The sequence below is a fragment of the Glycine max genome, chromosome 7 (assembly GCF_000004515.6).
Source record: "Glycine max cultivar Williams 82 chromosome 7, Glycine_max_v4.0, whole genome shotgun sequence".
Taxonomy (NCBI): domain Eukaryota; kingdom Viridiplantae; phylum Streptophyta; class Magnoliopsida; order Fabales; family Fabaceae; genus Glycine; species Glycine max.
In genome coordinates, this window is record NC_038243.2 from 10,136,942 (window position 1) to 10,154,120 (window position 17,179).

Consider the following 17,179-nt stretch of genomic DNA (forward strand, 5'->3'; position numbering starts at 1 on the left):
GAACCATTTCCTTTCTGTAAATAGATCATTAACCACCTTGATGAATGACACTCAGATTGTATATATACTGGAAAAAATTAGGTATCCCAAAGGAACAGGCTCCTTAATTGTTCATTTTTTTATATAGATAACCACTCATTTTTATGCCCTAAATTTGAGATCTTATTTATGAAATATGATAATTTTGTATGTATCATGTTTTCCTTCTCTTGCACTTTTTTTCATGAAACTATGCATTTTCTTTATATATATATATAATATTGAATTATTATATTTTTAATTAATTATTAAAAGAAGGGTTTTAGTTCTCTTAATTTCTTTAATCAATATTCAATTTTCTCCTATCAATAATAATAAAGTGAAATGGGTCAAGTTGGGTGTTTGGATGCTACAAGTTTTTAGCCTATTTTGCAAAAGTTAAAATATGCACTTGGCCTTTAGTATATTTAAAAACTTATTTTATTATAAAATCTTTTTAGATAGGTCGGTAAACATATTTTTGAATAGTCAAAAAAATTATATTTTTTTTTGGTTTTTCACATGTATTTTCTTTTAAAGATAATTTTAATCAAAACACAATCATGTAAACACATCTCTCTTTCGATAGAAACTTAAATCTTGATTCATCTTATTAAGAGAGATATAGCTCCTTTTGTTAGTAATCTACATCTTTAACTTAAATAGGAAAATGAGTATAAATTTTAAAATATGCAATAATCATAAGATTGTATTATTTATATTTACTTAAATAAACTAGTTTGTTATGCCTAAAAAGACTTTTTTGACCTTACTTTTTTAAACTCTTTAAAATAAAAGCCAAACATATTTTCAAACAAACTCTTATTAAAAGCAGCATTTTGTTTAGCATCAACCTTAAAACAAGAATATTTGAGGCAAATTTTAGAATTTAAGGTGATTCTCTCAGAGATTATATCTAGTAGGGTACTTTTAAGATTCTGATATTCAAGCCAATGTTATAAGAGAAGATGAAGTGTGTAAAATTAGAGAGCTATTTAAGCTTACTTATAGGACTCATATTAAGTCAGGGTAGTGTTTATTTTTTGATAATGCATGGGGTGCCTTAATTAATAATGTTCACGATCCCATGCATGTCTTAGTGAATAGTAGCAATGTTCTCGAGTCTTGAAGAGCGTTGGACTATATGATTTGTTGATTGAACTTAGTAGTAGCATTTGGCCACTGTGTTTATTTATTTACTTTAGAACTCTTTTTAAAAAAAAACGAGTATAACAAAAATGAGATTTTTAATAAGTGAATCTTAGCAGCTTCTCTTTCTTTACTCCAAATAGCAAATAGACAATGGCTTCTCACTTATGTATTGCTAAATATTTTTAGGGTTTTTTTTCGGTTGCTAAAATAGCTAAGGCTACACTTGTGCCACACTTGTGGATGTTTAAACTTTTATGTTTCGCCTATAGTATGGACATGGAGATAAATGGCTTAATAATGGTGTGTCAACAAAATAAAGTAAAATAAAAATACCTCTTTATTTTATATTTTCAAATTAAGCTGAACAATATTGTCAATATAAGCTGTACAGAGAACAAAATAACCTCTGAATTTACAACCTCTCAATCAAATTAGCTTATTTATGAAAGGGCAAAAATCATTCTGAATCTGTTTCAGGAAGATCCTAAAAGAACAAAGTAAAACAACATACTCCACCACACAGCTCAGCCAACTGACCTCCCTGTCCTTCAACAAATGCAATGCTCCTACAAATTTTTTGGAGCTGCGACACTCTATCCACATATAAAAGACTATTTAGTCTCAAAGATGGGTTATCAAAGGTTGGGAATTCATTCTTGCCTGATGAATGGAGAAGAACTCATTTCTGTACTGTAAAATGACTCTTCTGGGTTGATTTCATATACATCATCATCCTTCTCATCGTCCCATTTGATGATCTCCCTTATGTATTTGAATGCCTCATCCACTGACGAGCGATCCCAGCCTCGAGTTTGCCCCACAAACAACTTCTGGTTGGTTAGGGAATAATAAAGCTCCTTGAACCTCATAGCCACATAGTAATATGCTTGGTGTGCTAGGGCATGATTGTTGTGATGGGGTCTCACGGGACAAAAGTCTCCAAACCACTCACAAGTTGACAAAGGAACTTTATTTATCTTGTCTTCAAAGACATCATATTTATTTAGGAGAAGCACAAATGGGGTATCTTTGAAACAAGGATGCTTCACCAGACTCTCGAAAAGATCTTTGCTTGCCAGGAGTTTGTTACGAAGCTGACAGGTACTAGTAGGCCACATCTGGTCATAGTCACTCAGGGAAACACAAAATATGATTGCCCTCACATCTTCAAACATTTCCAACCACTTGCAACCGTCATGTAATCCCTTTGAATTTACGCGAATCAGTTGATATCTGAGTGAATGACAATGTCAAGGAGTGAAGAACAAGTTCAGAAGCTTCTGTAAAATAAGAGAAAAGGCGATGGAAGAGAATGATTTACTTGGTTAAGGGAGGAGGGTAATTGCTGTTTTCACTGTATATCTCAGACATGGGACTCCTATCATCAAATGAGAATTCCATGAAGGCAAGACCATTGCTCTGAGTGACTCCTTCAGCATATAATATATCCTTATCAGAAGGTTCATACTCATTGCTTGATATTTCTATTGCCTGTGCAGGATCAAATATCATTAGACACCTTGATAGCAGAAACACATAATGGAAGTCTATATTTAAACTTGTTTTTACAATATCAGCCAGAGAAATATGACAAATCAAAAGTACAAAAGCTAGAGAAATAAAATTATTAGTTAAAATATGATTATACGTATCATAATGTATTATTGCCTGTGCAAGATCACACATAATGGAAGTCCATATATCTTTAGGTTATTATTTAAATTATTAATCAGAGACAAATGACAAATCAAAAAGTACAAAAGCAAGAAAAATCAAATTAGAAGTTAGTAAAATCTGATTCTACTCCACCTAGGTACATATTATATTAGAAAAAAGTGAAAGACTAACATATATTTTATGAGCCAAATTTAGATAGACTACAAGACAGGAAGGAGTTATACAACATAAGATTGTGATCAAGTGCTAGGAAATATACAAGACAACACCACACAGAAATATACGAGACAATACCACTATATACTTATCAAGAAGACAAAATAGTAAATATGAAATAGTAGAGTTATACCCGATCCAAGAAATATTTAGCAACATCGGGAAGATTATGTAATTCCTTTCTTCTCTTGTATGTTTCCTGAACAGCAGGATCTCTCCAGATTTCATCTACCATAGGAGCATACTCACGTGTTGCAGCAGGGAAGAAGGCCTCCAAATCTCCCGTGGCCATAATATCCAGTAACCAGTCAGAAAAATGCTTGAATCTTTGATTGATAGAGTAAATGCTTGGCTTCTTTTCATCAGCTGCTGTTTCTGCTAAATTTATTTTACAATTAGATTCACTCACAGAACTCCATCCTTTCCAAAGACATTACAAAAATACTATTATCAAATTGTACCAGGTGAAAAAAATGATGTGGTATCGAGAATTGCTATTGCTAACTTGAAAATTGTTCCTTAAAAGGACAAATGATCAAATATACCAATTAAAACATAGTTGTATTGCCTTGTAGTAGTAGCAAATAATGGGCAAGGAAAAAGAACTCTTAACAAGATGTTAGGCTACCTGTTAAGCAGGTGTATGAAGGGAGGACCCATAGCAAGTATAAGCAGAAGCCAGAGCAACAACCAGAGCAGCCAGAACCAGGGTTAGGTAGCTGATTAAGATCAGTTACAGTTAATAGTTAGCATTGTAACTGTTTAGGACAGTTGAAGGTAGTTAGTTAGCTAGTCTTTAGCTATAAATAGAGACTAACTGCCTGGAATTACTCATTCTTGGGTAATCACGATGGTTGGTTAGGGAGGCTAGGCTCTGATCCCTAGTTGTACGTTTGTGCCACAAGATTAATAAAACAAGAGTTTTGGCTAGTTCTATCACTGCTATCAAAGCAAAATTTCGATCCAGAAACGTGAAGCTATTGATGGTTTCAACATGAGGAAGCATGGATGCACGTGTGGAATTTCTGGAACGGGGCTATGAAGGCATGATCAACACGCGTGAGGACGTCACGAGTCTGAAGCGATTCTTTGAAGATGAACGGATCAAGCAAGCAGAGCTGAAGGAACAATTAGCAGAGCTAATGGTGACAGTGTGGAACTCATTGAGCACCAATCATGGAAGCGGAAATCGCGACCATGCAGAACACCAGAATCACGATTATCGCGATCGCGATCAAGAGGTAAAGTGGCGCAAACTCGAGATTCCAATTTTTGACGGAGAAGATGCGTTTGGCTGGACAAATAAGGTGGAATGCTATTTCAAGATTAAAGGCATGGAGGAAGAAGATCGAATCCAGGCAGCCATGGTCGCAATGGAAGGGAAGGCATTAACCTGGTACCAGTGGTAGGAATTTTGCGCAAAAAACCCTAATTGGACCGATTTCAAACAAGTTGTGATTCAGCAATTTCAGCCTTCGATGAACCAAAGCCCCTATGAGCTACTACTCAGTCTGAAACACGAAGGAACAGTAGAAGAATATCGTGAAATGTTAGAATTATATGGAGGTCCGCTGAGAGGAACAAAACCTGAGTATTTGAAAGGGATATTTTTGAATGAGCTGAAAGAGGTGGTGAGGGCAGAGCTGAAGTTGCATCCAGTAAACTCTCTCCCTGAACTAATGGACTATGCACAACGGATAGATGAGAAAAATTCACTAATGGAAAAAGGTAATGCTGGAGGAAACAGAGGAGGTTTAACTAGAAGTTACAGTTCCTCAAGAATTGTAACATGGGATCCAGGAAACAAAGTCACCATGGCAAAAACAAGAGAGACGAGCTCGAGCTCAAAATCAAATAGTGTGAAGTCCATTGGAGCATACAGAGGTAGGCCTTTTAGGAGGCTTTCAAATGCTGAGTTCCAAGAGAGGACAGGAAAAGGACTTTGTTACCGTTGTGATGGAAAATTTAGCCTGGTCATACATGCCCCAATAAATAATTCCAAGTCCTTATTTTGGGAGAAGGACAAGATGAAGAAGACAAAAAAGAAGAGGAGGCAAGACATGAGAAACAGCTGCAGAGTATTCAGCTGTCCCTGTACAGCATGCCAGGATTGACTTCAAAACAATCCATCAGACTTTGGGGCAAAATTGATGAAAACAGAGTCATTGTATTGGTGGATTGTGGTGCCTCTCATAATTTCATTTCTGCTGTAGCAGTGAAACAACAGCAAATTCCAGTCACACCTACTAAACCATATACTGTGGAAGTAGGGGATGGACAAAAAATCAGGTGTGAAGGAGTTTGGAATAATGTAAAATTGCAGATCCAAGGAATGAAAATCCAGCAAGACTTATTTGTCTTTGAAATGATGGGAGTGGATGTGGTATTAGGGATGGAATGGTTGGCATCTCTAGGTGAGATAAGGGCTAATTTCAGAGAGTTAACTCTGAAGATACCTGCAACTGAAGGATCATTCACATTAAAGGGAGAGCCTGCAAGGGCTAGATCTGCTGCTTCGCTGAGATCCATTGTCAAGATCCTGCGAAATGAAGGAGAGGGATTCCTATTGTATTTTCAAGATATACAAGATGTAAAGGAAGCAAACTTGATGCCGACATGGATGGAAGGTATTCTTGAGGAATATAATGAGGTATTTCAGAACCCTGGTGGTCTTCCTCCTTCAAGGAGACAAGACCATAGGCATTGAATTAAAAAATGGAGCTGAAATCCCCAACATAAGGCCCTATAGGTACCCTCATTACCAGAAAAATGAAATTGAGAAGCTAGTTGATGGCATGCTGAATTCAGGGATTATTAGGCCCCGTATCAGCCCTTATGCAAGCCCTATTATACCAGTGAAAAAGAAAGATGGAGGATGGAGATTTTGTGTGGATTATAGGGATCTCAATAAAATAATTGTCCCCAATAAATTTCCTATACCTATTATCGATGAACAACTTGATGAATTAGCAGGTGCAGTAATCTTTACTAAACTGAATCTTAAATCCGGTTATCATCAAATAAGAATGAAGGAAGAAGATATCCCAAAATCTGGATTGAGAACCCATGAGGGTCATTATGAGTTTGTAGTAATGCCTTTTGGTCTCACGAAAGCCCCTTCCACGTTCCAAGCCTTAATGAATGAGGTATGTGGCCATACCTAAGGAAGTTTGCCCTGGTATTTTTTTATGATATCCTCATCTATAGCAGAAGAGGATCATAGAACTCATGTGAGAGCTGTCCTATCCCTATTGGCTGAGAAAAAATTGCTGGTCAACAAGAAAAAGTGCAGTTTCAGGCAGAGTCAATTAGAGTATTTGGGGCTCATAATTTCGGAGGAAGGTGTAGCTGCAGACCCCCAAAAACTAGAGGTCATGAGAAGCTGGCCTACTCCTAGCGATGTGAAATCCTTAAGGGGATTTCTGGGTCTCACAGGATATTACAGACGTTTCATTCAGAACTATGGTAGGATTGCAAGGCCTTTGTATAACTTGCTAAAGAAAGATGGTTTTAAATGGAATGAGGAGGCTAAGGAAGCTATCAGAAAATTGAAGATTGCAATGGCAGAAATTCCTGTTCTCGCTGTACCTGATTTTACTCGACCCTTCGTTGTGGAGACTGACGCGTCTTATAAGGGATTAGGGGCAATGCTGATGCAGCAGGGGAGACCATTGGCTTTTCTAAGTCAAACTCTCTCCGATAGGGCTCAGAAAAAAGTCAGTTTATGAGAGAGAACTCATGGCTATTGTGTTGGCAGTACAGAAATGAAGACACTACTTAATAGGCTACAAATTCACTATATTGACAGATCAGAAAATTCTGAAGTTTTTAACTGATCAGAGATTACTTGGAGAGGATCAGTTTAAATGGACTTCAACGCTAATGGGGTTTGATTTTGATATAGTGTATAAGCCAGGATGTGAGAATAGGACAGTGGATGCATTGTCTAGAAGAATGACATATTCGGCCATTTCAATGATCAGATTTTCTGATAAGGAACAGTGGGAGTCTGAAGTTTTGGCTGACCCGAAACTGAAGAAAATTATGCAGGATTTACTGGTAAATGGATCTGCACATTCAGGATATTCCTTACAAGATAAGAAATTATGGTACAAAGGCAAGTTAGTAATTTCTAAAACATCTCACAAGGTACAAACACTTATGACAGAGTGTCACAGCTCTGTTGTAGGGGTCATTCAGGGTTTTTCAGAACATTTAAAAGGATAACAGCCTCAGTTTATTGGGAGGGTATGAGGCAAGACATATTACGGTTTGTGGCTGCATGTGAAACATGCCAACAGAATAAATATCAGGCCCTATCCCTGGCTGGTTTGTTGCAACCTCTTCCTAACCCTACACAGGTTTGGTCTGATATATCTATGGATTTCATAGAAGGACTACCGAGAGCACAAGGGAAAAACGCAATTCTGGTTGTGGTAGACAGATTGACTAAGTATGCTCATTTTATCCCCATTAGTCACCCCTTCACTGCAAAGGACATAGCTGATCTATTTGTCCAAGAGGTTGTGAAATTGCAAGGGTTTCCAAACACCATCATTTTTGGCCGGGATAAAATATTTCTGAGTCAATTTTGGAGGGAATTATTCAAATCTGCTGGAAATTAATTGAAATTTAGTTCAGCATATCACCCTCAAACGGATGGCCAGATTGAGGTGGTCAATAGAGGAGTAGAAACATACTTAAGGTGTGTTACAGGGGAAAAACCAAAGCACTGGCCTTCCTGCTTAAGTTGGGCAGAATTTTGGTTTAATTCTAACTATAATTGTTCATCTAAGCTCACTCATAGAATGGCAGAGGCAAATAGAGCTTTTGCACATTTTCGTTAATCCATGAACAGGATCATTTCAGGGCTCTCTATGGGCAAGACCCACCTCAATTGCGTAAAGGCACCACTGTTTCATCAGCAGTAGAGGAGGTCAACAGACTGACCCAAGATAGGGACTCTTTGTTGGACCAACTCCAAACTAATTTGCTTAAGGCTCAGGACCAGATGCAAGCCTATGCCAATAAGCACCATAGTGAAGTTAACTTGGTTGTGGATGATTGGGTTTACCTGAAATTACAGCCATATCGGTTGACATCTTTGGCTAAAAAGTTGAATAAGAAATTAAGCCCTAGATTTTATGGACCATATCAGATTTCTAAGGTCATTGGTAAAGTGGCCTATCAGCTCAACCAACCACCTGAGAGTAAAGTACATCCAGTCTTTCATGTGTCTCTATTAAAGAAAGCCATTGCTCCTGCGGTGAAACCCCAACCCTTGCCTCCTCTGCTGACTGATGAGCTGGAACTAAGGGTAGAGCCTCTAGCTGTAAAGGCTGTCAGAAACCTGTTAGGTTACCGATTACGCAAGTGTATGAAGGAAGGACAAATGACAAGTATAAGAGGAAGTCAGAGCAGCAGCCAGAACCTGGATTAGGTATCTGACTAAGATCAGTTACAGTTAGTAGTTAGCTTTGTAACTGTTAGTAGTTAGCCTTGTAACTGTTCAAGTTAGTTAAAGGCAGTTAGTTAGTTAGCCTTGTAACCATTCAAGTCAGTTAAAGGCAGTTAGTTAGTTAGCAGTCAGCTATAAATAGAGTTGGACTGCCTAGAATTAGGGGGAGGAATAATCACGGTGATTGGTTAGGGAGGCTAGGCTCCAATCCATAATGGTGCATTTGTACTGCAAGAGTAATAAAACAAGATATTGGCCTGGTACCATCAAAACCATCCTGCAGGCACAGCTGAAGTGCTCATCCAATGGAAAGATTTACCTGACTTTGAAGCCACATGGGAATCGGTTGTTGTTATGAAGCAACAATTTCCTGCATATCACCTTAAGGACAAGGTTGCTCTATTGGCGGGGAGTATTGTTAAGCTACCTGTTAAGCAAGTGTATGAAGGGAGGACCCATGGCAAGTATAAGCAGAAGCCAGAGCAGCTGCCAGAACCAGGGTTAGGTAGCTGATTAAGATCAGTTACAGTTAGTAGTTAGCCTTGTAACTGTTTAGGACAGTTAAAGGTAGTTAGTTAGCTAGTCTTTAGCTATAAATAGAGACTAATTGCCTGGAATTACTCATTCTTGGGTAATCACGGTGGTTGGTTAGGGAGGCTAGGCTCTGATCCCTAGTCATACGTTTGTCCCACAAGATTAATAAAATGAGAGTTTTGGCTAGTTCTATCACAAGACAACAAGTAACCATTGAAAATGACCTTATTTAAATGGTTTAATTGAAAATTCGGTTTTTGATAGATACCCCAATGGTGTCAATTGATCCATGTTATTGACCCTTGGAGTGAGATGAGCCTTGGTGGTAGTTGTTATTATTAGTTTAGATTATTTTTATTATAAAAATGTTTAATATTGTCAGACAAAATATCAAACGAAGTTAAATTTGAAGAAGCTTAACATCTTAATAACAAATAATGAGTTTGTTACATATTGGAACAAAATTGCAGACAGCATTTGGTATATCTCTACAAAATCAAAGAAATTGTTATCCAAAAATTACCTTTATGGGTTGGCAAATAAGGGCAACATAAAGCAATTATTTTGTTCCCTACTCCCCAAAAAGGACTACAAGTTCTTCATTAAATGTTCCAATTGGACAACAATTTGAGACAAACCATGAAGAAAGAATGACAAATAAATTGATATAGTGAGCGTATATACAACAAAAACCCACTAGGTGAGTGAGAGTAAGAAATACACTGAGCAAATGCATAAGCTACAAGCATTATTGAATTATAAAGCATTAAGCATCACTTTGTATGTATTTAATAGAACAAAAGAAATATAAGTAAAGAAAATATATAGAACAAATGTGATAAGCTTCAGAATTTTTTTATTTGTTTCATGAGCCCTTACAGAAAAATCAATATTTAGTTTCTTGATAATAATAACAAATGCCACGAAATAGTAGAAAGCCAGTGGCACTTCAACTTAAAGAGAAACGTTCCCATCAGACTGTCAAAGAGGAAGAAAGGGAAGGAAAGTAAAATTATACCTTGTCCAGATCCTTCACCTTCTAATGAAGTAGATTCTCTCTCTGCCAGAGCTTCCTCTTCAAACTGCTCTCGTCCTTCAAGCAGAATGCTGAGATACTTGTACATATTGCTTTGAATCATAAGCTTGATGTTTTGTGATTCTTCTGCAGAAAACTTGTTTCCATATAAAAACTTGGCCTGTTCCACAGATAGAGAAAATGAAAGCATTAAAAATTAGAAATGATAAAATACAAAAAAAAAAATAATAATAATCAGTACCACACCATTAACAGTTTAACACCAGGTAAATAGATAAATAACCATTGCAAGATGTCAAAATGAAGATGTGCCATAACTACAATAAAGCCTGTTCCCACTAAAAATATGTCATAACCATGTAAACTAAAATAACACAGTTTTCAAAAAATATCTTCTGCCATATGTACACTGAAAAAGCCATCCATAATGAGCATATGAGAAAACACTAGACTAAAAACAAAGGTACAGATGGGTTTCCATTATCCATCAGTCTAAGACATACACATTTGAATGCGTCTAACTTCTCGTTTAAATATACATCTAACTTCTAAGTATGTATGTATTGTGCAAACATACATAAATGGTATGCATTAGCACATTTTATGAATGTGACAAGCACATGGAACATTCATACACAGAACTATTGGTATATGCATGCATGCACGTATCATCCATAAAACAAATATCTATACAACATATATTTGTGATAGTGTGGATGAGCACATGTATATATCTAAAATCCTAAGAAAATAATCTACTGTATAATTATATAATATAACTAGCAGCCCACCAGCATCCATTGCATTACGAACCAAGCACATAAACTGTGACTCTACACTAAAGTCCTTTGTCAGGCAAAGAGGGAAAGCCAAAGATATTGATCACAAACCGCCAGACTAAAGTTAATAAGAACAGAAAGGTATGAATATGTGCAGCTATGAGACAGAGGATGAGAAAGATGGAAGAAGTGAAAGAGAAAGGAAAAAAAAAAAAACATACCTGTTTGAATAGAGTAGCTGTTCCAGATCCTTCCATACCAAACAACAAAAGTTTCTGAACTCTACCATGCTCCAAATATTCAGGCACAGATCTTGTTGAATAGTTAGTAGAATTATCTTTGACCCCAGGAGGATTAGTAGGAGGTACAGGCAATGACAATAATGAACAAATGAAACGAGTGGATGCCTGCCTACCATAAACCAAACTAATATTGTATAAAAAACCAAATCAAGACATACACTTTTAAGCTCAAATAGAACAAAAGATATATGTTATTATCAGATAAGAGAGAACCTTTCCCCATATGTTTCCCTTAATATTATTTTGCCCTTCTTCCTCATAAGATCCATCTTCATAAACCCAGAAATGGGTATCTCGTGGACATTGAACATTTGCTAGCTGAAATGATATCCACCAAATCACAAATAAATCATTGATGAGATGATAAAGGCAACAAATTACAAATAGATAAACAAAACATAATTTGCAGCCTTCCAATGCAGTTAGACATAGAGACCAAAAGTGAAACATGAGAGCTTAATGGTATATGATTGCAGCAAATATCATATCTACAGGAACGAGAAAGACAAGATTCAAGATTTCATTCACTTGAGATGGTCTAAAAGCATTAAAAAGAGGAAGCTGTCTACTGAAAAGTCCTTGCAGTCCTCCTTTCAAGACAAGCTTCATAAGATCTTAAGTTACTTTGGCAAGCATTGTTCTTTAAAAGTTACAAAGATGTGCAGAATAAGAAACAAACATCAAAGAAATGATAAGTGAGCACGAAAAGAAAGAACTTAAGTGAAAACAGACATTTTAAATACAAATTATAGGTATACCATAACAAAAAAAATAAAAATAAAAATTGAAGGACCATCATAAAAACCATGAATGAATTCTTTATGCATCGAATCTAAGGGACTCATAAACCATGTTAAACTTGATTGTTGATTGTGAACAAGTAGAAATTATGGTTGTGTTAAAAATTTTAGAGCAAATTACAGCAACACCCCCTGAGCTTTTATCAAATTACACATAACCCCACCCTTTTTGATTTTCCTATAATAACAGCCCGTTAAGTTTGAAAACACCACATTAGCATCCCTTTATATGTTTGAAAACATTACAGTGACCCTCCCTCAACACCCCCTCAAATCTTACACTAACATCCCCTACAAGGGAGGTGAATGTAATGGTTAAAAATGCAGGGGATGCTTGTGTAATTACACAAAACCCAAAGGGTGTTGCTGTAATTTGCTTAAAATTTTAAGAATTTAACCGAATGCATGTGATGCTAGACTTATAGTACCATTTTAGTAATCAGGTAGCTTAAATGTTTGAAATATTGCCTCTTAATTTAATGGGGAACTGCTTAGAAAAAAAATTAATGTGCGTCCAGGGTTAATATACATGATCTTTTTCGTTGATAAAACTTTACCCTGCACAGGTAGTAGTTTATGTAATGCTTTTTTCTTAATATTGATAGTATTTGGTAAGAATTTGATAATAACAAGCAAAATCCAAACACTTAAATGCTTATAAACAGAAATGGCCACAAGTTGACTGATAATAATTAATAACATGGGTCTGTATTCATTTGTGTTTTTCCCTTATAAAACCAATTGTCTATAAACTCGTGAAACACTCTACAACAATCAATATTCAGTCAGTAGGGTTCCCACATGGTAATTCACACACAACCTTAGTTGAAGCCCAAACATAGAAAACCTTGACGCTCAGCTAAGGAATTTGGTATCTAATCTTCCAAACATAGAAAACCTTGACGCATTCTAGCCTTCTAGTACATTCACTGACTTCCATGTTTTACTATTTCATTCAGAATCTAATCTTCCAAACACAGATGAAAGTAGAAGCATGATTATTTATTTGATTACCTTTAACATTCTAAGCTCAATCTTTGTTATTTCACGGCCATTCATGTAGACTCTAGTATTCCCATTGCTCGCGTCCGTCTGAAGCTTGCCTCCAATATTTAGCTTCGAACTTATTATTTTATCGGGCTTTTCTCCCTCCTGAAATCAATCCATCACATCCAAATTCAGCAAAACAATAATAAAGCAAAATCCAAAAACAGTAGTTCCTATATTTTCCAAAGACTGACAAACACAAATACACACAAAATACTACATATTGAAACATTCAACTTGATATATTTTTTCCATTTTCACCTTGCCCCAAAGTCCAGAGTCCTTATCATACCAATACCTCCCAGGCTTCAACTTCTGAGGAGGGATAGGGCAGCCCAGAATCTCAGCCAACTCCTCTTGTCTTAACTGCCTGCCATTCACAACAAGCTGCTCCGGCCGAAGCTGATTCGCAGGACACTCCTTTTCAGCCCTCATTATCTGATTAATCTCCAAAGAACTACACACTTTCGACAACATTCTGGAACACTTCCCCAAAGTCGACCTCTTCGACTCATCAATTGGCTTCCCAATGCAACTCACGCATTTCCTTCCCTCAGGCATAGACCCCATCGCTTTCAGCACACAGTTACTGCAATACCTTGAATCACACACCAAACACGCTTCCTTCTCCTTCAACCTGTTGCCATTCCCGCATCTGCTACAAATCCACCGCTTCTTATTCCGTGACGGTGACGCGGTCACCGGCGATCCCACCGGCTCCGTCGCCACAGACCGCGGCGACGGATAATCGTCGCCGTCGTCGTCCTCCGAGTCCCTCGGAGTGTGAAACGTCACCGTTATCGGCCGTTTGCCAGCTCCGGTTCCGCTCCGCGGCACTGGAGCCGAATTCGGAGGCGTCTGCGGCGCAGACGCCTCCGAAGCGGAACTCGCGCCGTCGTCGGCGTCGTTGTTCACCTCTCCAGAGAAATCAGAGCGGTAAGCCACCTCGCCGCTGCGGGAATCGAACTGCGACTGCGTCCTGGAAACAGACGACGACCTCCGGCTCTCGGCCGGACTCCTCGGCGGCGGCGCGCTGTCGAAGCCGCCGTTGCGGACGCGGCTGAACCGCGGATGCATCGGCATGGCGACCGGAATCGAGGTCGCCGCGTTGTGATCGGAGACGATCGAAGCCGTACGAATGGGAACGGCGGCGCCACCGGCTGCGGCGGTGGCGGCTCCAATTTCGAGCGGATCAACCTTGGGAACGTCGTAGGGAACCGGAGGACCTTCGTACTCGATGGCGATGGAGTAATCGAGGTGTTCCTCGTCGGGAAGCGGGGCGCCAGCGGGGAGCATGCGGCGGAGGACGTGCTCCCATGATTTGTAGTCTTCGGACGCCATTTTAGGGTTTTGATGGCGAGAAAAGTGGGTAAGAGTTCGAAGGAATCAACGAAAAGGTTTCATAGTCTTTTGGTTTGGATCAGAGAGAGAGAAAGGTGTAAGAGTGTCTCCTCTCAGTGTTGAGTTGTCAGCTGCAGCAGTTGGCAGATAGAAAGTAAACGGAGCCATTTAACGGCAGACTCTGTCTCTCTTCGATAACGGTTCCCGATTCCGTTATGTTTGACGTCATCGTGATTTCATATATGCATTTTTAATACTTATTTATGGCATAGGCATTGCCTTAGTCGCACACTTGATTCTATTCATCAAAACAAAAATTCTTTAATTCTTTATTGTTCCTTTCAATAAAAAAATTATAAAAGAGATTAAAAATTAATAATCATAATTAATATATATATTGAATTTTTTCTACAGAAATATAAGTGTATTGGACATGATATATATATATTGAAAGGTTAATTGTAAACATATCATCTAAATATTATTTCTTTTAGTAAAATATAAAAAAAAAGTTATCATATTGATGATAATATCTTAATCCATTCATTAAAATATGCAAATAAAAAATAAAAAATTATAGCAATGAAATTTTATAAAAGAAAAAAATTATGTATAGCAAAGTGATTATTTATAATTAATATATATAGTATTTATTTTAGGAAAAGATACATAGTATTATAATTAAAAAAAATTTATAATATTATATATTTATTAATTTTTTTTAGTATTTAATTAATATTACAAGTATATATGAATAAGTTAATGTTAATAAATAAGTAATATTAGTATAAATAATATATTTAGTAGAAATAAATATATGTGCAAAGGCAAGGTTTTGACAACATTATAGTCATTAATAAAATTGATTTTATAAAATAATTTTAAAAACTAAAACTAAAATAAAAACACGTCTTGAACCTGCTTTTTGTTGTTTTAAACCATTTTGAAAGTGAAGAAAAATTAATTTAATTCAATTTTAGTCAAATATGCATTTAAATTCAAATCTAAATTTACTTCAATTGAAAATTAGAATCTATAATTCTAGATAGAAAAACACCCCAAAACTAAATTTACTTCATTTTATAAATAGGTCAACTAAACTAGTTAAAGAGTTTTGAAAAAAAAAGTAAAATGACACGCAATTCAAATTAGGGGAATGAAAATTATAATTAAAAGAATAATGCAATAATATAATACCAAGAGGTTGTACTTTTCCTTTAAAAAAAACACAAGAGGTTATACTCTTATATGCTGCACTATGTACAAGGAACGTTCTTTTGTAAATTTGGCGCAGTCTTGCGTTCAATGTAGGCGTTTGAAACAGCCTTGGTCAATTCCTAAAAATATAAAAAGTTATTAATTGTAAACCATTTGAACGTTATTTGTTCTAGACCCAAAAAAAAAAAAAGAATGTTATTAACTGATCAAATGCAAATGATTGAATTGGTGATGAGTTATAAACATATGACTCGGTCTCATCACTCATGTTGCGTGTCAAATTACTTTTACCATGTTGATTTATATATATATATCATGATAATGTTCTTAATATAATTCACTATTTTTTGAGGTTTTACATTTAGAGCATTCTGGAACGAGCAAAGTCATTACCATTGGTATAACAGAATCTCAAACAAGTCCAGCGTAGTGTAATTCTTGAACATGCATATGAAAACACTTCATTAGAAAATAAAATATATTTTGATAATTTCTGTCGTTTTCAAAGTGATTAGATTACCCCTTCCTCCGGTAGCTGTACTTTAGTGTACAAATACAAAAAATATATATATATAACACAACATTCGAAGCCATGCCCCTTATACTCGTGGATTTGTAACAAATTATCAACTTTCATTTTCACGCATGTGTTAGAACATTCTCAGGAATTTTTAGGGATACCCACCAATACAGTGAAAGGGTCAAAATATGAACCAAAATGTCTTTCATTTTTCATGCATGAGTTTTTTTTTATTTTATGGATTATCAATCCTTAGGTTTATTCGGATTGTCAATCCTTATTAGATCTAATGATTCTTAGTCCGTATGTGGTTATAGAATTATTTTTTTCAAAAATATAATTTACGATTTAATTTAAAATTAATGGACTAAGCAAGGATCAAACTTGTGTCTCATGTATTATTAATAAAACACTTAAATCAACTAAACTAATAGACACATTATATTATAAATAAATAGTGTCGTTATATATAACACTAAAATTTCTAATTTATATTTAATGTACATGTAAATTTACATAATAAATTTTGTGATGATTATTTTTTATCTAATAATTAATTTGTTTACATATATAAATTATAAATAAAAATCATAGGTTTAATAAGTATTTACATATGTAAAAAAATATCAAATTTATTTAATTATCAATTGCTATAAAAAAAATATAAATACATCATTCAATTAAATATCATGTTTATTTAATTTTTAATCATTATAATAAACATCTAAATATATAATTTAATTAAATATCAAATTTGTTTAATTATCAAATTTTGTAAATAAATTAAATGAATAAAAAATTTCTGAAAAACTAATTTTTTAAAAATTTTACTATCATGATAGTATATAAACTGGGCCGTCAAGGCCCTACTTTTGTGGGGTTCCAGAAATTTTGTAAACAATTTTTATAAAACTAGTAATTAAGAATTGATACTAAATTAAGGATATTTTTGTAAAAATGTATTACTTTATTTTCAAACAATATATATTTTAGAATTTTAGGTGTCTTTCAACAATAATTTACAGCATTAGTAGTTGATTATTAAATTTAATGGGTATTGCTTTTTTTATAAAAAAAACTA

General features: G+C 35.6%; 1 protein-coding gene across 2 annotated transcripts; it reads right to left on the reverse strand.

The window, feature by feature from the left end:
* Window positions 1-1,489: 1,489 nt before the first annotated feature.
* On the reverse strand, window positions 1,490-14,521 carry LOC100794860 (extra-large guanine nucleotide-binding protein 3). 2 transcript variants are annotated; one of them, XM_026129209.2, is made up of 8 exons: window positions 13,281-14,521; window positions 12,987-13,124; window positions 11,386-11,490; window positions 11,092-11,277; window positions 10,074-10,251; window positions 3,197-3,438; window positions 2,492-2,661; window positions 1,490-2,403 (listed from the first exon to the last, which is right to left on the reverse strand). In XM_026129209.2, the coding sequence occupies exons 1-8, from the start codon at window positions 14,358-14,360 to the stop codon at window positions 1,821-1,823; spliced, it is 2,682 nt and encodes an 893-aa protein (XP_025984994.2). In that variant the 5' UTR covers window positions 14,361-14,521; the 3' UTR covers window positions 1,490-1,820. The 2 variants fall into 2 exon arrangements, with proteins under 2 accessions (XP_025984994.2, XP_040872923.1); XM_041016989.1 differs by having other exon boundaries at window positions 3,197-3,441; window positions 13,281-14,508.
* Between the last annotated feature and the right edge of the window lie 2,658 nt (window positions 14,522-17,179).

Excerpts from the sequence above, each read along its gene's own strand:
- LOC100794860 (XM_041016989.1), bottom strand. The coding sequence starts at position 14,360 with ATGGCGTCCGAAGACTACAAATCATGGGAGCACGTCCTCCGCCGCATG. Across the intron at positions 13,125-13,280 it reads ACTCTGGACTTTGGGGCAAG|GAGGGAGAAAAGCCCGATAA; the intron begins GTGAAAATGGAA and ends GATTGATTTCAG. Across the intron at positions 11,278-11,385 it reads AGGGAAACATATGGGGAAAG|GCATCCACTCGTTTCATTTG; the intron begins GTTCTCTCTTAT and ends TATGGTAGGCAG.